The 26,627-nt window shown below is 41.9% G+C and overlaps 2 protein-coding genes across 11 annotated transcripts in view; both read right to left on the bottom strand.

Moving 5' to 3' along the window:
- Positions 1-888, bottom strand: part of LOC309436790 (neural-cadherin-like) — a gene marked incomplete at its 3' end in the record, with an annotated part of 45,594 nt that extends 44,706 nt beyond the window's left edge. The window contains exons 1-2 of the mRNA XM_082046273.1: positions 744-888; positions 76-301 (exon numbers count right to left, since the gene is read on the bottom strand). Coding sequence (XP_081902399.1) covers positions 76-301; positions 744-873 — 356 coding nt within the window. The 5' untranslated portion in view covers positions 874-888. The remainder of the gene's footprint in view (positions 1-75; positions 302-743) is intronic.
- A 15,503-nt stretch (positions 889-16,391) lies between these two features.
- The window catches only part of DPY19L4 (dpy-19 like 4), a 36,188-nt gene continuing 25,952 nt past the window's right edge, over positions 16,392-26,627 (bottom strand). For all 10 annotated transcript variants that reach the window (XM_082045546.1, XM_082045547.1, XM_082045548.1 and 7 more), the window contains 3 exons: positions 25,206-25,338; positions 24,730-24,888; positions 16,392-21,618 (listed from right to left, as the gene is read on the bottom strand). In XM_082045546.1, coding sequence (XP_081901672.1) covers positions 21,454-21,618; positions 24,730-24,888; positions 25,206-25,338 — 457 coding nt within the window. In that variant the 3' untranslated portion in view covers positions 16,392-21,453. The remainder of the gene's footprint in view (positions 21,619-24,729; positions 24,889-25,205; positions 25,339-26,627) is intronic.

The raw sequence follows: 26,627 nt of genomic DNA on the forward strand, positions 1-26,627 counted from the left end.
AAGTCGCTTTATTGTGCTTCGTGAAGTTCCTCTCAGACTGCAGGGGGGACTCTCACCTAACAAAGTCCAACTTACTTTTCTCCTGCTGGAGTATTTTCAGGGACAAACACACTGTAGGACATGTTAGTGAACTGCGGGGGCCGGGAACCCGCCAGGATGGAAACGGAGGCGTAGGGGCTTTTGTTGCCATATCTGTCGGAGGCTTCCACCGTAACCACGTACTCCTTGTTCCACGTCAAAGGCAAGCCAGTCGTCATGATAATACCGGTATCCTTATCTACTCGGAATCGCTCTTCACCACCTATCAACATATGCACAAAGCTGATCTGAAAAATGCTCCACAGCAAGAACATTTGCATCTTCAGTATTTTAACATAAGCCATCCTCAAACTGTCTGCCTATGTCCTTGCAGGAACTTCTTTTTACCTCTCCAGTTGTGCACCTTATCTCTCACTCATACCGTGCTCTGTTGAATGGTACAGATATGAAAGAGACATGGACGGGTGAAAAATGGAGCCTTAAGCTAATGGTAAGGCTGCAATTGATTTCAAAATAGACATAAAGCGAAGAAAGGGGCAGCAAGAAAGATTCCCATACACATATCTGTTTTACCTAAAGCACCTCTAGCTTCTACTTGCTGTATCTTCAAGGATTCTCCAAGGGATAAAAATCAATCAACAAAATGACAAAATCAGAAACAGTTAAGAAAAATCTGCAATTTAACAGAATTTTACCTGACTTACCTGCAATGAGTGTGTAAGTAATCCCAGCACTGGTATTTTCATTGTTATTGTAGTATGCGACAAGCTGGTAGACCAGAGTGCCTTTTCGGGCATCTGGGTCAACACGTGCCAGGTAGGGGTATGGGTACATGGCCCAGGACAGAAGTTCCTCTTCTGGGGCAAGGAGTGTCACGTGGCAGAGGTACCAGTCGTTATCTGCAAACGATGCACACATCTCTACATAGCCTGTTCACAAACTTTAGTCGGGAATGTTTAAGATCTTATCCACTACTATCTCTAAACCAAACTGAATTGTCCAGTACATTCATCTTATTGCATGCACAAAAAATTCAGTACGTAAATGGACTTCGGCAGCTCAATGTGCATTAAGTGCAGTAAACAACTAATTAAAAATCTATTCAATAATACCTAACATGTTGAATACTATGTCAGTTACACCTCTTGCCATGAAACAGTTTTAAGTGCATATTTATCCAGAGTCGAGTGAAATTATGCCTTTTATTTTCGACAAATTCAACATAAATGTTGCCAGTTTACCAAATCGGTTGATTTAAATATTAATTAAAATATAAATTAAAATATTTTCTCTTAAAAATTGGCAGAAGAGGTAAGCAATCAAAACTTCCTAAAATTCTTCCAGCTCAAACACGAATTTGTTTAATTTTCTCAAACCACTGGATGTGTCTCCCCTTTCTGCCCCCAGGTAAGGGCCCACAGAAGGTAAACACCGCACAAGGACACAGAAGCAGGCACAGCTCTTAACTGTCAGACACACGAAGCAACACCCTCACTGAACCTTGATAAAACCGTGACACTAGCAAAGCCTCAGACCACAGACTCGTGGGATGGTTGAGGCCAGCAGGGACCTCTGGAGATCATCTTGTCCAACCCCCTGCTCAAGAAGGGTCACCTGCAGCAGGTTGCCCAGGACAATGTCCAGATGACTTTTGAATATCTACAAAATGGAGACTCCACAATCTCCCTGGGTAGCCTGTGCAGTCAACTGAAGTTTTGGGGACTGGATTTCAAGAAAGATGTGGACCAGATGGCAAATGTCCAGAGAAGAACAAAGAGCACAACAAGAAAACAGCCTGTCAAGAAAACCGGAAAGGCCTGGGGGTCCTCAGAAGAGGAGACTGCAAGGGACATGCTAACAGTGCTAGAAGATGGCAAAGGACTGATGTACAGAGTCAGTCAATTGTTCCCTACCCCATGAGACAAAAAGTAACACTCATTCCTCAGGAAAAGATTGGGGAAGGGGGAAGTCACCCAGCAATTTTTGAATTATAAGGATAATGGAGCACTCCATAACAGCTGGAGAGGTAAAAGGGCATCCACCAATGAGATCTTTTAAGACCTGACTATCTTCTGGGAATCACTTTGTTATAGCAAAGCCTGCCTCTAGGCAGACGCATGGTACCAGCAAGACTGTTAAATCCTTTCTATCGTCATTTAATCCCCCTTTTGCATCTCATTGATTTCTGAAGCTCAGATGTTCACATGTCACTCATTCCCCGGTAGCTTGAGGGAATTTCTAGCATAAACATTCTTTGGACCTTGTGTTTTTCCTTGCTGTTCGCTCAAAGACAAGAAGTGAGGGAAGCAGCGAACACCACTCCAGAAACAGCCAGCACCTCACTTGAAAGGAAAAAACACAGGATGGGGACAACAACAGGTGGTAATAAACTTCAGATATCAGGTAGATCATCCTTCTGCTGCTGAGACCTGGCTCACTCCTGTAGCCCCATAGCATTTATTTCTGCTTTTCAGGCTTGAAAGAGCAGAGCTATTCTCTCTGGGCGAGGAAACAAAACTTAACTGAAGCAACCCGCAAGCACACTGGTAAAACAGTCTGGGTTTTCTGCATATAGACATCAGAGCTCTAATCCCAGCAGGGAGTAAATGGCTGTAGCATGGAGAGTGTCAGTCTGTTCTCCCAAGTAACAAGCAACAGGACAAGAGGAAATGCCCTCAACTTGCACCGCGGGAGGTTCAGGTCGGATATTAGGAAAAAATTCTTCATGGAAAGGGTTGTCAGGCATTGGAACAGGCTGCCTGGGGAAGTGCTTGAGTCACCATCCCTGAAGGTGTTTAAAAGATGTATAGATGTGGTGCTTAGGGACACAGTTTAGTGGTGGACTTGGCAGTGCTAGGTTAACGGTTGGACTAGATGACCTTAAAGGTCATTTTCCAACCAAAATGATTCTATGATTCCATGAAGCAAAGATTGTTATAAAGGTCAGGTCTATGTTGGAGCAAGTCCCAAACTCGAAGAAAAGCAGTGTTGGACAGGTACCGGACACTAACTGGAGGCCAGTCAAAGAGCACTGCTCTGCCCTGTCATTCAGAAAGGGCTGTTCAGAAGCAGCACTTTGGGCCTTCACTGCTCAGGGGTATGGACATTTCTGGTAGCTGTCTCCTCTTTGCACGCACACCAGGAGTGAGAAACTCCTGGATTCTAAGGTGTTACAGATGCATGGCATTCAAATACTATTGAAAATTATTGCATTGACTTTAAAAAAGTCAGTGAAACAAACCCAGTCTTGATAAAGTACGTTTTTTTTTTTCCAGCAATACCTTGTTTTTTCAACTGTCATAACTGTAAAGGCATTAACAAATCAAGCCTCTGAAATCAATAGTGTTTTATTTTGTTCCACTGACACAACCGCAGCATCCTATTAAATCAAAACGCAACATCACCCAGTGATGTTACAGTTCACCCATTTTGTCAATATGAATCACCTGCTGAAAGGAAGGAAATAATCAGGAAACCAGGCTCCATAGCCTGTGAAACAAGACTATCAACAGGATAAAATACCTGGCTACTGAAACAGGATAAAATTCCTGGCTATTGGAAAGAGTTGTGGTATGATCAGTCCTGAAGACAATACTATAGGGGACTGATTTTCCTGGAGATACTAGCATATCCCCAAAGCTTCAGCTTTACTTCTTGCTTACATACAAGAAAGGCACATCAGCGATGGTATGAAAGGGATGTCAATCAACCACCAGCTAAAAGGAACCTAAGTGAAAGGGTTAGGATGTAGCAAGTGCAAGGATGGGGGAATGCACCACATGGCCATCCATGCAACGAAGAGCTGCTAATTTTCTGTCTTTGAGGATTAAACACATCTCAGCAGAACAGAGCAGATATACCTGTGGCATCCTTGGACAAGAGTGTGAAAGCAAAGAAAGAACTGGAAAAAGTTTTTAAACTCTAAGTGGCTATTCCTGTAAGCTTGTATCAGCTCTGTGTTCCTTTAATCATTTATTTTCCTACCTTAATGGAAAATGTGACAGAAGTAATTTTCTTTTGCCGAGATGAGCATTAGAGCTGCACCAATTGATATGGATTTGACAGGACTAACGCTGTGAAGCTGAGAAGTCAAAAATGTGCAAAAATGTACCCTTCTGGTAAAATGAATCATTTGAATGTAAAAGAGACAGCATTGTATGTGAAGAAGTTTCTGCAGTACCCACCTTGAAACAGGACATCAAGTCAGGATTCCTACACAGCCCCTCATTGTGCTGTCAGTCACAAATTCTAGGATGATTCCTAAACGTGTCTCATAAGGGCAGCATCATTAAAGAAACACAACATCCTTCGAGGAGCCTATGACTGGACGAGCTCCCAGTCACTGTCTCTGCTTTCCTATCACTCCACACAACACAGCACCTACTTTTCCTCTTTAAACTGGGACTTATTAAGTTTAAAGTAGCTTGTGTGGGGCATAGAAAACCCTCCGCCTGAGCGGCAGAATCCAGTGGCTGCAGTGGTTAGGAATCACCTCGCTTCCAGCCCCAGTCTTTCTGCAGAAAAGCTACCGGCATTTGTTCTTGTGTCAGCATTGTCTTTTAACAAAAACAAGTCTCTTCTTGAGGTTTGTTCGAATGGGTATAAAATAAAAAGTTGCTTCCTGAGGCTTTATGCAATAAAAGCTGTTCCTGTGACCGTACTGTGAGTATATTAACTTCTTTCCAAAGACTTAAAATTTATAATTACCAGCAAAATACCAGTATTTTTTTTCAGCAGCCATAGCATGTTTTATATGTACAAAAAGATGCCAAAAAAGTTATAGCAAGATTTCTTATTAACACATGTGGATGGAACTATAAAAGATGCACCTTAGACCCAATAGCTCATGCAACTTTGATCAAGGTGGACAGTGGCATTTAGAGGTGTGTTTGGATTAACCAGGGCAGCAGCCTCCAAAGGAGGTTCCTGTGCTGTGGCCTAAGAAATGAAAAGGTAAGAGTCCATAACCTGTCTTCCAATTTGCCTGATATGCTAAATTTCTAAACAGATCCTCCTCCCCTTCCACAGACATATCCCTCGCTGCTTTGCTACTTCTCTCCCATGCAGCAAATGTCTATTCCATATGTATAGCTTTTGTTTACTCAGTCGAAACCTCAGCTAGCCCATCTGATGTAAAGCAAATGCATCCATAACTGTATGTGCAAACCACTCCTGGCTCTGCTCCACCAAAAGCGCTGCTTTTAGTCCCTTCCATCAGCAATGTGCAAGACAGCGAGATCTGTGTAGCTACCAGAGCGGAACCCTGAGTCCTTTCATTCCACTCGTTTCCTAAGGTCAAGCTTTTAAAGGCTTTTCTTAAACCTTCTGCCTGACTTCCTCTTGAATTTTGGACAGTTTTCACTAGCATGCCAAACTCACTGCTTGGGCTGAAACTCCACTACTGTCATGTAACACACAAGCCAGGCTCCGATGGCTTTAGTGAGGAAACACCAGCTCCTGCTGAGCAGCCCCCACCATGTTCCAGCAAGGACGGTGTTCGAACGGGAGCAAGTTCAGTCCCACTTCAGGGTTACATTCCCAAACGAGAAGGCTACATACGCATCTGCCTAGGGATGCTTATATGAAAAAACTGCCTGTGCAAACACGGTAAGTTTTAGTTTTGGGCCTCCCATGTGTAATGCAGGTGTGAAAAGGCAAACACAGGTCGGGCAGCTCCTGTCGATACACAAAAATTAAACCCTGTCACATACCGCACAGGGCTCTTGGAGTGTAAAACAGCACTGGGGGTACACAGGGATGTTTCTGGTGTGATGCAGCTTTGATCTGGGTCTGAAACAGATTTTTAAATGTCTTCCTGCTGTTGTAATATAATGAAAACTCAGAAATATTAAATCATAAGCTGTACAAAAAATTTAAGATGTTAACATTAACGATAAAGGGTGGAATATTCTATTTTGAAGGTCTCCTATTGCTTTTCTCTAACTTGTTATAATAGCTTCTTATGTACCTTACTAAGGATACTTGTACCATAAACTTCACCTCTTCTGTTTTAAGCTTTTTGTTGGTTTCCCAGGTATAGAGTTTATCAGACATTCTTACCACTTATTTATTGCCTCTGGGTCATTATAGATTTTTACATCTAGTTTTTTTACAGTAAGATTCTTCCGGAGATACATACAGAGAGGGTAACACAATAACCTTCATCCTGGAGCTTGCTGTTTTGTCTAATGATCCCTGACCATTAAAATGGTTTCACGGTTTAAGTGAAGCAAGCTTTTTCTCTGTCAGCACCTGAATTTGAAGGCATAGCAATGGCATCCACAGATGGTTTTAATCAGTCTTGTACCAGGATGAAAAAAAAACCCAATAAGCCAAAAACCTAAAGGCAGCACATAGCATGACCATAGCATGACCTCTAAACCTGATTGCCAGGCCAGATTTCTGTTTCTGGAGTCAGATTCATTTTATTGCAAAATGTCAGGGGCTGCCAGGAAGCAACAGGCCATGACTGCCCTCATGAAACAAAACAAAACAAACAAAAAGCCCAAAATCCCACAAAACCAAAACTAAACAAAACTAAACAAAACTAAACAAAAAACCCAACTCAACCAAAAACCCCAAACCAACAAAAACAAAACAAAACAAACCACGGCCAAACCAAAAACCCCAAACTCTAAGTTTTATCTTTATTTGAAACCATAGCCAGCATGCCAATCATAGCACATACCTATTACTTGTCAGTTTTTACAGAAGCTGCATTTAAAGGCTTTCCTTTCCCAGTAGGCAACCTGGTGGAAGTTTTTTAAGAGAGTGCAAGGGACTCAAATCACTTTATGTTTCCATGTGCAGTCTGAGCTGTATTTTCAGGAATTTCAAGATTTGACAGATGCCTTTTTAAAACATAGTTTGCTTCCAGTGAGCTGTAAGGGTTCAATACTTATCACATTCTACCATAAGACACTACACGTGAGGAAGAGCATTATGCTACAGCCTCCTCAGTCAGATTTAAGATCTATCTCCTTGGAGTTCAGTTACAATAGTAAATAGTTGCTATTCCACCTGAAAGAAAACAAGTGCAGAGGCATCCATCTCTACTCCAAAACATGAAAATACCGAACAGCCTTGCAACTGTTTTATTCATTTCAGTCGTAAACTGGCTGCTGGTGTTTACTTCAGTTTCATGTCCTGAGGCATCCCAGATGTAAAGGGTTGCCAGCCTCAAGCTTACTCTTCAGAGCACTGCAGACAGGCTGGAGGGGGCAGAGATTTGTCTGGCTGGGCTTTTGAGTCTCCCTTGTTTTCAAAGAAAAATGACCTTTGTAGGTTATAGAGTGACTTCTTATCATGTATGTTTTCAGTTTGATAGCACGTGGGCTTGTGGTGCTGGTGTGTGCAGGAGCATGGAAACCACCAAGGAGGGGGTCACTATTCCAAGCTAATGCAGCATGTGCTCTATACGACCTTCATGGCAGGCTCTTAAGATTAAAACAAACAAAAAAACAAAACACCAAAAAAAAACAGAGGTGAAAGTCTGCTAGAGTTGAAGCGTGGGGGTAAGAAATTGTGTTTCTTCACTTTTTGAAACATGATGAAGTCCTAAACATAAAGTTTCTACACAGTGTACCAGTAGATATCCCCAGCTACAGAAAGGATGGATGTGGGTGGAGGCAGAGGGGACAGCTGTGTAACTGCACGTGTCCTACCCTTTGTAAGTCGGTAACAAGTATGAGAACCTACATTTGTGCTTGTAGGTGTGGGCAGGTGTGCAAGAACAGAGTCAGACCTGGAGGGTGAAAGGAACTATAGACCTTTCAGTCCTTTCCCACCCCTCCCAGCCCTTCCACGCTCAGGCTACGCGCTGTTCCTCTGCCTTCCGACGGCTCAGTCTGTGCTTCCAGGTTGCTAAATGACCTGGAAGAAAACCTGGAGGAGGAAAGAATTGGTGAGTAGCTGCTACCTTTGTGTAAGATTCTTGTCTCAGCTCCAGATCCCAATCCCACAACTATGCTCACGCAGAGCCCACAACAGCAAGGCTTTGAGAGACACGCAACCGGCCAGATTCCTGAAGAAGATGCTAACTGCTTTGTGTAGGTGGATAAGACAGTTCACAGAAGTGTAAACCTCTTTGTGATGTACCAAGTGTAAGCTCAATGGAAGAAGGACTATATTTTCGCAGTGATGATGTCCCCACAGACCAGACGGCAGTGTCATACACATCACTGCTACAAGCACTGCTGAGCAACAGGTAGGATTCAGGAGTTTATTGTTCGCCGCACTCAGTTTATTTCAGTATTTCAACTGCCTAACACTGTCTTCCTAGGAGTACAGTTGCAAGGGACAGTGCTCCAAGTTACTGACTGACCTCCTTCTTTATTTTTTTTAAGTGTCAAAAAAGCTTTGCTTTTCTTGAAAAAATCCCAAATCGCAATACACAAACCTCACTGTAGAAGCAGCACCTGTGAAATGCATAAGTCCGTTCACAGTTTTTATATAAGAGATGGCAATTAATAAGGGTCTGGTAGTTTTGTTTTTCAGTTAATGAGAGGATTAAAAGTTTGGCACATGTCCCATAATATTGATTGCTATGTGACCCGCTATTAATTATTTTTAGTAAGAGGCACAAGGAGAAATGAGGAGCAGACAAAAGTTAATTCTGTTAGTCTTTAGACAGTTCACCAGGTTTGTTCAGACAAAAAAATGGATGCTCAAAGCCTCACATAGTTTCATCACCTTCCTGTACAATAAGCAGCCAGAAAAAGATCTGAAGTTTGTTACTATACAAAGTTATGAGACAGTTTTGATTTTAAAAGTAGCTTAAAGGAGTGTCTAAATGACCTTGTCCCACTTGATCATCGAATTCCTTTCTCCCTGAGGCTCATCTCTTGTCAATACGTTATCGGTGCATAGACAGTGGTAAAAACATGTTGTACTGCACCAGATTGGAGAGGACAACATGATTAATCATTTGTACAACACTGCTCACAAGGTTATTTGCTTTCATTATAAATAAGCAAGACAGTCAAACAACATGTCACCCTCCCAACTCCATCTTCAGCTGGAATGAGAAGTTACACTTGCAGTGTCAGATGATTTGTTTGAAGTTAGTACCTAGAAATAGTGTGGAGCATTTTTATTATGCTAAATGTTCCTCACTTTCACGACACAGCCCATTCCTGCAAGAATAAGTCTCTGAGACAGGCAGCTCTGGGATTCTCAGTCTGCACACAGTGCAACATGGTAAGAGCACTCAGCACACTCCAACATATTTGTTTTCCTCCCAGCTGTATGTTTCACATTTCCTGAAGATTAGGCTGTGAAATCCATCTAAAGAAAACTGTAAATATTCCCTCTATAGTGAAGTTGTACACATCCAAGGAAAAACAAACAAATAAACAATACAAAAATTCCACAAACAAAACCACACACACAAAAACAAAACACAAATGATGACCAGTAATGTTATCAGATACCTGAGCTGCAGTTGCAAACACACTATAAAACTTGCTGTAAGGTGAAAGTAACACACGGAAAGGACAGCTCTCATAGCCGTAATGCACCTCAAGCTTAACGTGGTTTAAGTTTAACAAGTCTAGCCATTCTCTTCATTGTGTTATTAGGAGAACTACATACAATATACAAGCTGTTGATGTATAGAGGATTTACACAGTGATATAATGATATCACCATCTAGTTCTCTGCGCCAACTTCTAGGATTTGAGATTGGGATAATCTTTATTTTTTTCTTGTCCCAGGCCCATTGGCCTCTATTGGGCAAAAGCGTCTTTCCCTTCCCCTGCACTGCTCTGTCTGCGCTGCAGCTGCCGTCCAGCAGCATCTCCGTGGGGCATGTCACCTCTGCCTTCCCAGGTCATGGAGGACCACAGGGAGCAAAGAGGCTCTCTGCTAACTCCCCGCGTTATAAGACGAGCTGTCTGTTGTGATGTGCTCCCCGCTTTAACTGCTTGTTAACCCATAAGCAGACCCCTCCGATCCTACAGAAGTGAACCTTCCTTGACAGGAACTCCTTACAACACAGCATCAAACAAAAAATCCTTTTTTACCCACATTTTTCATCTGCTCCTTCAAAGGCAGGAGGTGAAAGCTTTTCTCGCTACCGGAGAAGACCCAGCACATCCCCACGCCACAAAACCCGGTTCGGGAGGCAGCCCCACAGCCGTCCTCGGCTCCCCACGCCCCAGGGCGGGCGGCATCAGCGCAGCCGCATCCCCTCGAGCGATAAGTGCCCGGCACGGCCGTGCCCGCTCAGCATCCCCCCTGCCTCGGGGCGACTCTCCAGCCCCACCCGGCCATTTGGCGGCCATCCTGACCCACCCGAGGCAGCGCCGTGGGTCGGTGCGACCGCGTCCCTGCAGCCCGTTCCGGCCCCCTACCTCGTCCTCCGCCGCGGTGCACCTTGACCAGCACCTCCGCCCGGCCGCCCGCCCGCAGCTCCCGCCGGAGGTAGAGCCGCCCCGACGTCCTGTCGACCCCCACGGGGGTGGCGCCGGGAGACGCCAGTTCGAACCAGCCGCCCGCCGCCCGGTCGCGGCTCCGCGGGACGGTGAAGACAGTGTCGCCCACCCGCGCCCCGGGGGGCAGACGGGCCGTGTAGCGCTGCGAGCCGGGCCCCGGCGGCCGCTCGGGCGGCGGCAGAGATCGCGCCCGCCGCCGCCTCCCCTCGCCGGCTGCCGCCGTCCCGCCGCGCACGGCCAGGCGCAGGCACCGCGCGGGGCTGCGCAGCGGGCGCGGGCGGCCGTGGTCGTGGGCCGCGACGCAGAGGCGGAGCCGGCGCAGCCCCAGCAGCGAGCCCACGGTCAGCACCTGCCCGCTGCGGGGCACCACGAAGAGCCGGCGGCTGCCGGCGCCCGGCGGCCAGGGGCGGTAGGTGAGACGCGCGTTGGCGCCCTCGTCGCCGTCCGAGGCGCGGAGCCGGGCCACTTCCGTGCCCAGCGGGGCCAGCTCGTCCACCTCCAGCGGCCGCGCCGGCGGCAGGCGCGGCCGGTGGTCGTTGCGGTCCAGGACTCGGATCCGCAGCAGCGCTTCCCGGGGAGACCGTCCCGCCCGCCGCCGCAGCTGAAGCCCGTACTCGGGCTGCGCCTCTCGGTCCAGGCGCTCGGCCGTGCGGAGCAGCAGCAGCCCCCGCCCGCCACCCGGCCCCCGCTGGAGGGAGAAGCGGTAGGCGCCGTCACCCTCCAGCGCCCACTCCCCAGGCGGCTCCCCGGGGCCCAGCAGCCTCCGCAGCGGCACCCGCAAGCCCCGCACCCGCGTCCCCGCCGGACTGTTCTCGGGCACCTGCCCGGAGAAGCGGAGCAGGCGGGGAGCGCCGCCGCGCCCCAGCCCCGCCGCCCCGCAGAGCAGCAGCAGCAGGACCGGGAGCCGCCCGCAGCTGCTCCGGCCCATCCTGCCGAGCGAAGCGGGGAACCCCACGGAGCGGCACCACACTGCGCCGCGCTCCCGCCGTGGACGCCCACGCCATGTGGAGACCCGGCCCCGCCCGGACCCCGCGGCCAGTCAGAAGCGTGGGCGGGACGGGACGAGCCTGTCCCCGCGTGCGTGGGTAACGCCAGCGCCCCGCAAAGCGCGCAGCAACGCCGGGCAAATCCCTCATCTGCCCCAATTCTTTCGAGGTCCCTTCCAATCCCTAACATTCTGTGATTCTGTGAATTACAGCGCTTTCTCCTCCACGGGCTCCTCTGCCGCTTGCGTGTAACGCCTCCAGATGCTCCCGCCCGCTCCTGCGCCAGCGGAGCGGAGGCAGGAGGAGCAGCAGAGCTTCCCGAGGGGACTTCGGGGGAAAGGGGCAACCTCCTGCTTTCCTGAGGGTGTATGAGAAAACCCCAACCAAGCTAAAAGAGCAACCAGCAAAAGAAACAAAGGAAAAAACAGTATTACGTAAAGGAGAGAGGGCCTTGGGACACTTGAATTGTTGAAGAACAGTTGTGACCAAGGAAGGTTTTTTTCTGATGTGAGCTGGGCTTGTCTTCTAAGTGTGGCCCCTCAGAGTGCATATAGAGGCTGCTGCCTTTTCAGGGAATATGCAGTTTTGGCAGAAGGGGGAAGAGCAAACTATGTCTCAGCATTAATGTGAACAATAGCACCAATTATCACATTTGAAATTTCAGTCTTTGAGTGAAATAGTTTTGGGAAAAGAACGTGTGCTGTTCTTGAGAGCAATACTGAAATGGTCTTTCTGAATGCATCGGTCCTGCTCAACATGCATCAAACGATCCAAGCATGAGAATCATTGCACTGGTTATACCATGATCAATGGAAGTGTGAATCCAAGCCTGACCATTCCAACGCCAATCGCTCCCCACATGGTCAAACCAAACATTACTCATGTTTTCCTCACTCCAAGAGCAAGTCCCAGCAGCATCTTCCATCCCTGCTAATAAACAAGAACAACAATATCTCCCTTTGCATAGCAATGGTAACATCTTAGGAGCAGGCTTTGGCCAAGCCACTGCATCCAGTTGGTCAAGCTGTGCTAATATTTTTCCATTAGAAATGCTCCCTCTTGCTGCTTTGAACGCAAGTTTGCTAGTTTTACTAAGAGGCTGTTAGGAAGGCAGGGTTGTCTGTTGCCAGCTGTGTTATAACTTCAGCGATGACACATCTGGGCTGGAAGTGTAGCTTTGCTCAAGAAAGTCAGAAACCATTTCAATCAGCTTTAGTCAAATATTACAGGCAACAGTGAAAGGTGACAACCAGCTGCTAGATCTGCACCTCTGCCACCTGGGGAATTACCACTTTAAGGAGAGGTGATCGCTGGGAGATCACAGCATATTATTACAAGCTGTCAGCCTTTATTTTTACCCTAGCAAGGTGAAGGGATGAGTTTATAGAAACTGACACAATGTGAGATCTCAGACTGGGAAGGCAAAAAGTAAAACCAAATCTTTTTAGGGAATGGTTTACCAGTAAAAACAGGAAGGTAACCAGCAAGATCCATCCATGGTTCATGTGCTGTCACAAGCTTTAAGTACATTATCTTCACTCTTTGTGCCCTACATAAACTGTGAATAATTCCCAGCCTCAAAAAGGCACTAGAAAGCCCATTGACTTCCAACACTTAATGAGCAGCCAGACCACCCAGATGAGTCTTCAGTTTAGGACAAGTTTAGATCAGTACTGAATATGGTGCAATACACCCTTCTGAAATGTGATGTGTCTTCCTGCCCTTACACAAACTCTCAACAAGCAAATTAAATTCTCTCAAGTGCCCAATTTTAGCTTATATTACAAGATACACTGTCCTTTCTATTCTCTTACATTCACACATTTAGAAAGATACGGTTTTGTCTATAGCCTGTCAAGATACAAGCCAGATTTTATTCATAGTACTCCCTCACACCTGTGAACTCATGTATTGTTAACACATTCGTTAACACATCATTTTGGTGATGTGAATTTAGGCTTCTGCTGCACATCAGTCCCATTGGTGGAATTTAGGGTGCACTTTACAGAGCAGAACCGGCGACAACCTTGTCACCATGGGTACTTACTAGCACAACTGTGGTATTTTCAACATCCAGTTGCACAAAACCTGTGCTATGACAAAACAAATATGTATATATTTGTAGAGACACTTCACACCCTACAATTCAAAGAGACTCAAACACACCTGAGGTGTGCTTGACTGTGATTACGATCTCTGAAACTATGTGATTGCATCCCAATCAGGCACGGCTGAAATATTGCTCTTACTGGTGTCAGGCAGTTACATAGTTGTGAAATACATGTTTTAAAATGGTGAAAGTTAATTATAACGGGCTGCTCAGATGTTCTTTTAAGCTATAACCAAAGGAACAAACTGCATTATTTTGTTGGAAACAGGAAAGTATTGATGAAAAGACTAAACACCTCAATCAGTCTTTTCAAAGAAAACCATTTTTCTGCTGGCACTGGGGGGTGGGGAAGGAGCTCCAGTTCAGCTGATGGGGACTGGAGAAGTCAAAGCACAGGCTTGTGTTTGGGTCCCTTTATAGTCAGTGGCTGATAGTCTGTGCAAGTAACCACTCCAAAAACCAGGAAAAAACAATCCAGTTGACCTACATGCTCATCAGGGATCAACAGGCAGCTGAACAGTTGGTAAGCAATTCTCAAAAGCTGTTCTATATTTGTATATGTATGTACAGTACATATTGAAATGCTAGACGATGGACCATTCTGGAGTAACCTCATTTCCTTCTCAGGACGCTGCCAAGAAAATAGCCTGGCTCTTTCTGTGTAGCTGTATTTTCCAAAGGAACTTGACTTTTCCTGTGAAACAAGCACAAACCACAGAGATGAACACAGTGTTAATCCAAGAGGTGAAGAAACAAATATAAGTAAGTCAAATAAGCTCCTTAGGTATCTTCAGGTCACTGTCAGCTTCTGTTGCCAAGGGATCACAGTGACATTTGTTTTTAGGATTCTTCTCTAGCACATCTTACCTGGTGAACTGTGAATTGCAACCACTAAATCTAAAAATTGCTATTCTGAGGCCAAACAACCAGCAAGTCCAACAGCCTTCCTGCAGCCTTCCCTCGCAGCCAGGCCAGGGCCCTCGAATGCGGGCAGCAGATCAGCCTGCACCCTAGAACTTCATAAAATGGGCCAGACTGGGAAGAGGGAAAAAGAAAAGAAGAAAAAAAAAAAAAGGGGAAAAAGGGCAGCATTTATCCAGGTGTTAACAATGTGGAGATAGATGCAAATTACACTGTGTGTGTTTCAGGAAAAAAAGTTTTCATGATGAAATGAAAACAAGATTTGATTTCTTGATTTTAATGTACCCTTCTAAAACTGCATAAGCAGGTCCATCACTTCGGCAGCAGTGATTTTATATTATTGTCCAGAGCTGGGGTCCGGCCGACAGCAGAGCCTGACGCAGCCAAGACCAGGCGGCTGCGTTCTTGCCACTGCTTTGTCAGCTTTCTTCAGAGGGGAGAATGGCTTAGGCCAGCATTTTATATTCACTCTCACCTTGCAAAATACGCTGGTATTTATTGCAACAGTGTAAAAAAAAAAGTCAGTCTTAACAGGGTTTTGGTCTATAACCAGTCAGTATAGCACCAGCAGGAGTCAAGGCTTAACAGCAGACATTACAGCCCTAACTTTGAAGTTCCAGGGCATTGTAAAGCTACTCAAAATTCTGAAGGTAAACATATATACTGCTGGTATGTTATAACCTACTGAATAGTTCAGTATTAGTCTATACTGCTTTATGTTTGTCTATTCCCTATATGCTATTTAATTCATAATGAAATGCATCTCATTAAAAATGTCTATCACATTTGTTACCTAAGCAATCTGAAAGCACACAGGAATTGAAGTATGCTAGTCTGGGTCACAGCAAAAACTGGAAAATCTGGGAAACTAGGCCCTAGAAACAAATTACAGAGCTACCATTTAGGGGGGAAAAAAATCCACACCAACAGTCATTTTACCTAACATCTTTCAAACATTGATTGTAATCAGAATATATATTTCTTAGATACATGTATTTACACAAACCCCACGTTCAGACATTTTATATACACCTACTTATCTACATATATACATTATTTTATATATATTTTAGAATATTGTGGGTGTCACAGCTGGTAACCATGGTCTCAGTTTTGGATAAAGACATGGCACAATACACAAATGCCAACACATATTTCATGATGCTAAGAAGCTCCATTCCCATTTCAGCTGAGCAATTCCTAGGCCTGGATGCTCGAAGAATTCATGGATAAACCTGAATACTCCAACTCATCCTTTTAAAATTAAGCTTGTTTCCTGATTGGTCTTAAAGAAAGCAGTCTGATATATTGTTCAAAGCCATTAAGAATTAAATATGTAAATACATATTTTTAGGTCCTATACAATTGAGTTTTGTGGAAGCACTTTATCAGCTATTTCTATCACCTTCAGAATTTAACTAAAATAATCTTGAGCTTTTCATATAATTATATGGTAAATTATTACAAAGTAGTCTGCATTCAATGATTTTACTCCTACTATCTTATAAAATGCTGGAAGGCTCCAATCATCATGATCTGTAAAAATTCAAGACAGATAATACATTAGTTGACTAAAAAAAGTTTTAAAAAATTGGTAAGCATTTGATGTTGCACAGCAATTTATTTCCAGGTGACATGCTTGCTGTAGAAGGATCTTTAAGAAGAAAGTCAGAGTTCAGTAATTCCATATAAAGCACCTCACATTTTGCTGCTCATCCTCACACCAGTGTGTCTCAACAGGTGGTTGCAGCCAAAATGACATGGATCCAGTCTGAGCAGCTGCGAATCCTCCAGACCTGTAAGAGTATTTACGCTGCCCCGCCGAGACAGATATTTGAGCTACAGCTATGCTGTGCAGTTTTCACTTGGCTGAAAGCTGCATACGCAAATAATACAACGGAATACAAAAATCATTTTATTACCACAACAGAGGAAAGAGGTTAATTCATTATGAACTACATGGTTTTTGGGAAAAGGTAGCGGATTTCTCAAAAGAAAGCATAAAGGGGGTAGTGTCCCAAATAATCCATACTTTCTGGACTTGGCTTTTATTACTTTTTTTTTTCCCCACAGAGAAAGTTTGTCACAAGAGAAAAATATTTACTATGTACACATTATTTCAATTAAAAAACTGACCAAGACAACAAACAGGATAAAAGGAATTGGATTCCTTAGATATGTTATTAAATACCTGCATGTAGATATGTCCATATGCCATATACACTACTGCTAAATGCCACTGATAACAAGTAAAGAACCAACAATAATTCTTTTGCATTCCTGAAGTAACAGTTTGAAAATTTGAAAGGCATTAAACACTCCTCTCTTCTCCATCAAAAAACAGGTAATTTTAAGCATCACTTGAAAGGCAGAATGACATACATTTAACTGTGTTGAAATTGAATCATTGCCAGATTAATTACACATTTAAACATCTAGTCAAGGTACCAAACAATTGAGAAGACCTTTAGGCATCGCCAGCTCTGCATTTGGCATAGTGAGAGTGCAGCAACATAATGGTGGTATTTTTTCAGCTATACTAAGGAAGTAGAAATTCTTACTAAAATAGCACATAGTGCAAGTTCTAGAATTCTCACTTCTTTTTCCCTGATAAATTTAAGTTTTTAAAAAGAGTACTGAAGGCATTATACAGATTTATGCTGAGGTATTGTTTCACATGAAATATTGCCTGTGTTGGAATAAACTCAGGTCTTCTTTCATTTCTGATACCATAACAATCTAGAGTCCACCTGCCCATCAACATTTAGGAGATTTATAGATTCAACCACCATTAGAGATAAAATAAGTTACTCATTACATCTCCAAAACAAAACAGTAAACCAGACATCTCTAAATGCAAATACAACACGCATGCCCACGCATTCACATGAACAGCCTGCACTGTCCCCTGTTATTCATAGGTAGTTGGTTAAAGGACAGGTTACACAAAGTTAACATTGGTCATTAAGACAAGTTTCAATGACAACTTAAATCTCCATGACCCTATGACCTGATCGTGCAGCTCCTGTTCATGTGAATCACATGGGAAAGCAGGTGGAGGGTCACAAGGTTTGGACATTTGTAGACGACTTAGTAAAAATAAGGTAGTAAGAACAAGATTTCATCCCTAATCTTCTACATTTCAGTAAACAGTAATGCCACCAGAGCAAATAGTTTGAAGAATTTTCAATGCCTCTTAAACCTTTTGGTCCTCTTTCTTCCATATTGGTGTATCTCCTCCTTACCCCCTCAAAAGAAGTTGCATTTATGGTTGTATTGTATTAAATTGTATTTCCATTTACTTTGGAAGAAATAAACCCAGTATTTTTTAAATAATATGAATAGAAGCTTATGTTCTGAAATGCCTGTACTTAATTAGCCTCAAATATCTTCTGATGAATCTATCCACTGACTTTGAGTATCTGGTAGTTCAGGACATGAAAGGGCATTTTTTTTCTTTTAAAGCTTAAGACAAAACTGTACGTGTCAGTTTAGCTGTGGCTTGATTAAACTTTAATCCACAAGTCTAACAGTAACAGGTGAGTGCCTGAAAATACTATACTCAATTTATTCTTTGAAGGTATTTTTTTTGCATTTACTAAGATCAAGCATATCAGAAACTGGAAGTGTGAAGGAGGAAATAAGCCAGCAAAATAGCAACACAAATTGCTATGCAAATTCTCATTCTTCCCAGTGAACAGCTGTTAATCGGATGGCTGGCAGACATCCTAGCTGCACTACTTACTGTGCAAGCATTCTTGAAGGCTGGGATATTTAAGTCCTAATGGAAGCTCTAGAAATCAGAGGGACAGGAATTTAAGAAAAAAAATCTTCACGAAAAGAAACACCAGTTGTGGTCTGTCTTTGTTTAATAAAAGCTTGCAAGGCACATGTTTCAACTGAATTGCAACATCTACAGCAAAACAGATCAACATTTGCACAACATTCCCGCAGACCTCTCAAGGAGTTAAACCTGTGACCTGGTTGAAAACCAGGCTAGGGTTGTGCGTACACATCCAATGAAATTATGCCCTGCTTATTGTCCTTCTGAGGGATATCACAAAACTTGCTGTTTCTTTTTCACAGAAGGTAGAGATCAGAATACAGAATAATATTTTTGCTAATTCATAGCTGGATAAGAAATTCAAGTTTATCACTTTCTAAGATATGATTATTTTAGTCACTCATGTTAAACGTGACACCTTTTTACTGGAACAAGAGAAATGTCTCTCCAACATAAAAGGCCCCTCCTGTTAGTTAAGGCTGCTGTGCCAATGGTGCTGCAATACAATTTTCTCTATTATAAAAAGCAAGGTAAAAATTTTAAATGATTCTCCTAAAGCAGAATCAATTGAAGTATCAAGAATACATCTTAAAAACCATGACAAAACTAATAATAACTACTATGTCACAGTTCAAATAAAGTTCAACATGTTTGTTTAAACATGTATAAAGGCCAACGTCCTACAAGACAGTTTTCTTAGATGTATGGATTGCCTTGTTTGTGTTTTTCTTAATGTGTACTCTACATGTAAGTATTCAAACTATGTTCTATGTGGTAACACATACATCCAGCATGGTGATAAAACAAGAGGCAGCCAAAGACAGTAAATGTTGCACCTTGGCATGGCAGTCTAAGGCCTGAAGCCGTAAGCTACACGACTTCATCCACCCAAGTGCAGTTGGGACTCTGAAGTTTGCTACCTGGAATGCCTTATTGCTGTTATGAAATGGTATTCATGAATTATTAACTTCAGACGAGTAATTAACCCACACACTGACACGTAATTTCTTGACAGTGATTCAAACAAACTTAAACTGCATCAGGAACTCTGAAGTTAATTCCAAATATCACATCTGCATCTATACTAGCACACACAGAGAAGGTTCCTGCCAGCCTTCCATAGCTCAGGTTAATACACTAGCTGCTCTTGTTACATGGTAACTGAAAATCTGAAACAGTCCAGTGCAGTAAAAGACATACACTTGTGCATAAGCAAATAAACGCAGACGGCATTTGGCTGGACACACATACATACTGACCTCAACACAATGACTATATCCCCAGAAAGGATATTTACTTCTTACCTGTAACTCAGTTACACCCATAAATGTTTCTCTCAATGATCACATCCAGTATATCTGATGGATTTATCTGAACATTGGTTTCAAATAGAATGGATAATTTAACATCTTGTCAAGACTCATATGCCTAATAATATAACTGAAAGTGAAAAACAGATTACAGATATGTTGACTTTTACAATAATAAAGCTTTTTTTCTTTTAAATCACTCCAATAGTGATAACAGGTATTAAAAAAAAAATCTCAGCACTACCTGTTAGTGTAAAGTAAGCAAATGTATCTGTATCTAGCAGATAGGAATCTCACCCGTACACCAACATGCTGCAGTTCCTTCAGAGTTAGAAATTCTGAATTTGCATTTTATCAGTCAGTGCAGTAAGGATAATTTTGCAGCTTTCACTTGCAGAATGGTTTGCAGATTTTTCAGTTAAGGTTCATCTGTTAGGCTGGATCCTTCATTAAAGACATCCAGGCTCCAAAGAATCATTCCCACATGCCCAACAGACTGGTCTCTGGACCAGGTGTTAGAATCTGTAACTGCAGGTAACTCCTAACAGGTGAATAACCTCTTCCAAAACTTATGTCCTGGCTTTTCATCCAGCTACACTGATGTAAGCAAAGTTACTGTTACCTGTTATTGGATTTTCCATACACAACATCACGATTAGGCCCAGAGCTAGAATTAAAGCATCAGTCATTCTCTTGAACGTGTATCAGCCAGCAACATACACAATGAACAGATAAGAAAAACAGTTAAGAAAAAAGGGGGTCATATAAGGAAGATAAATTTTAAAGGAAGGAAAGATTGCAGAGTACTTTCCCAAATTTTCAAAGACTTCCGTGTACTTGCTCATTTGATATAAAAATAGCTATGCAAAACTGTACCATTATTTATTAATGGTGGCGACTATAGTGTTTTAAATTACAGTTGTGGTACTATCTTAATATAACTACCACATAAGTTGAAGTGAATGAATATCACCCATCCCTGCCCATACACACACGTGTGCATACCAGCACACACATGGGGTGGACCTGAAGTGCAGAAGTCTCAGTAGCAAACCTCATTGTCCTGCTACACCTCTCTAAAAACAAGTCTGGCATACAGTTGTATACTGGCCCATTTTGCTGGCTGCTCAGACACATATGCATACACACATACACATTCAGGCATGGAAAAGTCCTGAAGACAAGTTATTTCCAAACTGAAGATCTGACCTTATAAATTCCTAGGTCTAAGTCCAAGCACTTCCACCAACATCTCCAACATCAGAGATCAGTGCTTTAATCTATGAAAGTGTTGTTTAAATAAAATCTTCCTTATTTGATCTATAAAAACACTCTACCTACACATAAGATGTATGAATGTGTGTTTGATAAATACAAAAAAGTTTACAGTGGAAGACAGGAACAATTAAAACAACAACAAAAACCAACAAAAACCAAACAGTTTTACTTGAAAAGACTCAGGGTGCCAACCACTTTCTTGACAGAAAAGAAAAGCTATATGACTTAAATGAGATCTTTAAATATTTTTCTGCATTTACTGGTCTACCCACATCAGTTCTCTAACACTAAAGTTAGAAATCTCATCTACATGCAGATAATAGGATTTGTAATGGGAAGAAGAATGCAAAAACATGGAAGACTGTCCCACTTTGTAGAGAGCATAAAAATAACAATTTTTTTCTCTTTGCTTCAAGGATGGCATCTGTGTCTGTTGATCTGTAGTTCAAAGAATTCGAGGTTGGTAAAATAAAGTTGTCAGTACACTCCATGTGCGCACATGTATTTCCAAAATAACTTTCTTGATCAAAATGAACTTCTCCAACTGAAATTCATTCACAATCAATCCTCGGAAAGAAGCTTGTATGCTTTTTCACGACTGGAAGGATATCACAGTGTTGATTCTATATACAAAGTAGGACCTATTCCAGTATACTCGAGTAAAATAGTTCACATAAGGAGAATAGTTCATTTTAATTTCATGACAAAATCGTCCATATTTTGAGGAGGCATAGCTGTCACCTTCCTCACAAACCACCTGCCAGAAAAGAAGAAGATCTAATTAAAATACAAAGATAAGGGGTTATAGAACATAATTCTGTACACTTAATTTACTTCTGTATTCTGTAAATTTCATTTACAATAGACTTAATTTCCATACTGTATAATTCCAATAAATGGAAAACATACTCCCATATAACTTAACCGTCTAAAACAGCCTTTGTGAACAAATATCTTTGTCAGGATAGCAGACACTAAAACGAGTGTACTTTATTCGTGTAATAAAGAACAATGTCAGTGGAAATTATCCACATACCCCATTTGCGCAGTACTTCAAACCTGACCTACACATAGGGAAGAAAATTCCCAGCAACCTTTTCCAGGCCAAGTAAATTTGACATACCTAGTCAGACTGAAGACACACACACGTATTGCCCTATAAATTCCAAACAATTGACTCAGAAGCAATTTGCATGTGCCTTTTAGCACCTGCTATCTGATATACTTGAAGAAATCCCTTCTCTGCTCCTTCTGATGGCACAAGCTGACATGGGTTTAAAAAAGGTAGTAGGGCAAATTCATGGAGAAAACCTATTGGTGGCTACCTAACACAAAGATATTTTTCCTGAGCTACAGTCCTTCAGCAACGTACTGCTGGAAAACATCTCTGTCCTGACTTATCAACAATCATATGCTCTCAGCCAGTGTCAGAAACAAGGACTAGGACTATGGGACATAGTCCAAGCTAGAAAGTAACATGTACTTCTTAAACACAGCAATCTGTAAAACACATCCACAGACCTGTCAACAGCATAACAGCTTGTCCACTGTCTCACTTATTCTGGGAATGAGTAAATGCTGCAGTCTCCAACTACATATGCACTAGCTTTCACTGGTTCGGAAAGTCTTGATAATTTTTCAATACGACTTAAGACAATTTTTGTTAGCAAGCAAACCCAGAGTTTTGTTTCAAAGCTTCCTGAGACAACACACTATATGAAGTTTCACGAATAAGCTATGTAAACTTTCTGAAAAAATACTTTATTCCTGTTGGCCATTCCAGTACTTTTTCCTCCAACTGGCATTTTTAGCATCCAACCCAGGACAGACTCAGTCCCAGACATGAAGCATAAATGATGTTCATTACTAGCCAACCACTGATTTTAGAAAAATATTGAACACTCAGTTGTCTACATTTAAATCTATATATCAGTTGGTTTGCTACAGATTTAGACTACAGACATTCAGCAGAACAGATTTTAACTGAAACTCTTGCCATGAACCTTCTTTTCCCGTTTTTAATCTCTCTACTATAAATAGGACAACCCTTGTCACTTTGCCAATCCTAATTACAGAAAACAGTAAGTGTCTGGTTTTGTGTACTGACAGTGTTGTGGGTGGCATTTATCAAAGACAGGCTCCTTGAACTGGATACTATGTTTTTGTCCACCCCCTTTGATTGAAACGATCATCGCAAGCAACAGCTGCTCTGAAAAGTACTGGGAAGTGTTCCTTAGGATGAACTGCTGGATAACTGGGTGTTCGGAATTAAAGGAGGAAGAAATTAATTCTGATACATGAATCAAACAAAATCTTAAAAACCTGGCAGTAAAACTGTCCAGCTGAAGTTAAGATGAGATCAGGATTATGTGCGAGAGAAGCATGCAGGAAGCATGGAGATGAGAGATGCAGGAATATGAGGGAATGGAATTCTGAAATTGTGGTTAATTGTTCTGGCTGACATCCTAAGTGTGAAGAGGGAATAGGAACTTACTCATGCAAAAACAGATCTGGGAAGAAACAGAGATAACACGTGCCAATTATCAATGATGAAGGTTATTCATACACACTGTTATGGTATGGTATATTCGTTACAATGTGGAATAAACATAGCATCTGTGATTTTAGCAGCAAGGCAAAGAAAGAAAAAGGACATACTTCAGCAATGATAAAAAAGTGAACAGAAAAAACAAAGGCAATATCCTCCATGGATAAACTGGCCAGGAAACGTACAAGTTTGTAGGGGAAATTAAAGAGTAATCCACTAAAAACATATCAGGCCTGTAATTACTTCCCATCAATGAAAGTAGCTACAGAAATGAAATGCTTGCATTACGAGTTATTTTGAGACATGTAAAATTGAAACTAGAGCTTGTAAAATACCTAACCCAGATGAATAGCTTGGATTTTTCCCCAAGAAGGGAACATAAGACTATATACAAGAAACATATGTATCCTTTCCATTAAAAAACCAAAAAACATTCAAACCAAGGATTAGCTTTGTATCGTTAATACACAGACTGTAATGTTAAACAGATATTTAAGTTCTTAGTCAGGAAACCAACTAAATTAAGATAACCTGTGATTCTCAGAAGTAATTGGTGACTCCCTCTCCCCTGTTGACCTAAGAATAAGCAACCAAATCCTGAATGAGTTTAGGGCCACTCCTTCCTTTATAAAATCAAAACTTTTGCTGGATTCCCAGGAAGCAGATGAACAAGTGGTAATGAGATCATGTTATAAACCCCACCTCACTCCCTAATTCAGCAGCAAGAGCAGCACTATCAGCATTTGGAACAGACACAGCATGGCAATGACTGAAGTAGCATTCCTGGATATCTTCATAAGTCTACAGCTTGTTCAGCCAACCTTTCTACCAGCTGTGGCTTAAACTATGTAAGGGTGAACTGAACAGACTTGTAGCCTGCTTGGTACCAAACAGGCTGCACTGAACTGAATAGTCCTTGTCCCAGGTGGAGTTTTAGAAGAATGGAGTTTATCCATTTCAAAATTTCATCTTTAAAGCTAGTAAAGAATTGCCTCTGAAGCAGAGGTTTTCTGCTTTTGTAATAACCAGGTGTTACAGTCTTAAACATTTATATATAAATGGTATTTAATGATTGGTAGAAAAGCAGACAGCTAGATACTAACGTATTAGGAGGGACTAGGGCAGTTAAAGATTAGTATGGGGTAGGATTACAGGTGTACAAGAAACAGACAACCCAAAACCTAATTGATCATTCCTGAAATTTATGAGTCTTTGTCTACATGTCAACTGCAATTAGGAAAATAAGATCAGCATTATAAGAATATTTTCAGATTAATTATTTATGCATTCAAACATTCATTTTTTCTTACTGTTACTTACATGACCATTAGCAATATCCAATAGATCTTTAACTCTACATCCTCTTACAGGTCCCACTTCATTGCAAATTGAATCTTCAATAATCAGAAAATTGGCTTTGTAAGATGTGAGTATCTTATAAATATCCTCTGCTGACCTCTTTGAATAGATCTGATAAATCTATAAATTAAGAGAACATGTTCAGGCAATGCAAAAATCAGTGAAAAATTAAATACTTGGGGTTCACAGTACTTGGAATGCCACTCCCATGTAGTGGCAAATAATTTGCATTGTCTGATGGCCTGGGGGGCACAGAAGAGCTATGCAAATGCGTGTGTCATGAGGAATGTTACAAGGTCATCTTCCCTGTAGCATTAACATTTATAGTACTCCCACACATTTCAATCAGGCACTTCAGTATTACATGATGGAACATGTAATGGAACATGATGGAAATCAGTGATGATACACACATATTTATGGAGCTGGATACTCACATTTTCATTTCTTTTTAGAAGATCATCATCATTATATAAAGGCAAGCTCGACACCATCCATCCGGTACAAAGCTTAATCACACCCATTAACTGTGGGCTGCCTGCAAAGACAGCAGCCACAGGAGCCTGTCGTCTGCAAAAAAACCCAATGTTTTTAATTTTAAACATGGTGAAAATCTTTTAAGGTGCTATGACATGAACTGGAGTGCATGAAGATATAATTAGGAGTCCAACTACAATTGGTGTTAACGCTGCAGTGGCAGTAGTTTCCTTGCCAGGAAAAGCTCAGACCTGCAGCAGTATGGAGGTTGCAAGGAAGGTCTCCTGCGGAGGCAGGGGATGGTGGTCATTCTCCTCCCCACCCTGCAATCCATGGAGCACCATTCAGAGTGGTCCTGGAATGAATCCAGCTATTGCTTTTCTGAATGGTTGCTGACTTGTGACAAAACAAGCTCGGGAGGGAGGGCAGGTAGAAGGAGAAAGAACACAATATTATCTTGTAAGGGAAAGATTTGTGATTATATTAATTTGATCTCTAGAACCATCTTTTTCATCATCTAAGAGTAAATACTGTCATGATACAGAATAACATCTACAGTAATTATGTTTCTGCATTTGGTTTCGTCATTTGAGCATTTGTATTCCCGCATTAGTGAAAGAAAACAGTCATTGTCACACTTTATTAGAGACTTCAGGCAACTTTTCCTGTGGAGAAAACTCAAAATAAATTTATTTTATCACAGAGAATTTTTTTTTTAAATATACTATAATAATGACATTCAATTAAAATTCCAATATGGGTATCTAGGTAAGTCCTTAAGAAAAACATCCTTATTTTCATTAAAAATATGAACAGCTGCTACAAATAAGAGTAGTTGAATTGCTCTTAGCTGAGTGAGTCTCAATGCAATTCACCATGATTAATTATGTACTTGAAGTGTAATACATGTAGACTAATGTGAAAGCCATTAGGTACTTGGCATTATTCCACTTGCTGCCTTGAAGAGCTACAGCAGTGACAAAACAACATACGCTAGTATTAACAGAAAGTAGAAAACGTCTGGAACACCATAATTACCAGCCTTGTCTTTTCTGAAGATGAACACGTTGACATTAAAGACTACATAAATACAGAAAACAATATTTAAAAAAAAAAAAAAAATATATATAGTTAAAGGTAAGCAAGTTGTCTGAGCACATAGGATATAACTTTCAGAGAAGTGCAGTTCCTAATGACATAGTTCAAAGTTAGAATGAATGAGGCCAGAATCCAGTTCTGAAACGTTTGGTGAGAAGAAAAACACACCTGTGAAAATAGCTTGATTCAGTTTTAACTATGTATATGGCTCAGTATGAACTATGTAACATAGGCCAGTATTTGCTATGCCCTGCCCAGCCAGCCAGATAAGAACATTTCCAGCC

This window comes from Streptopelia decaocto (assembly GCF_964273445.1).
Source record: "Streptopelia decaocto genome assembly, chromosome: 2".
Classification (NCBI taxonomy): Eukaryota; Metazoa; Chordata; class Aves; order Columbiformes; family Columbidae; genus Streptopelia; species Streptopelia decaocto.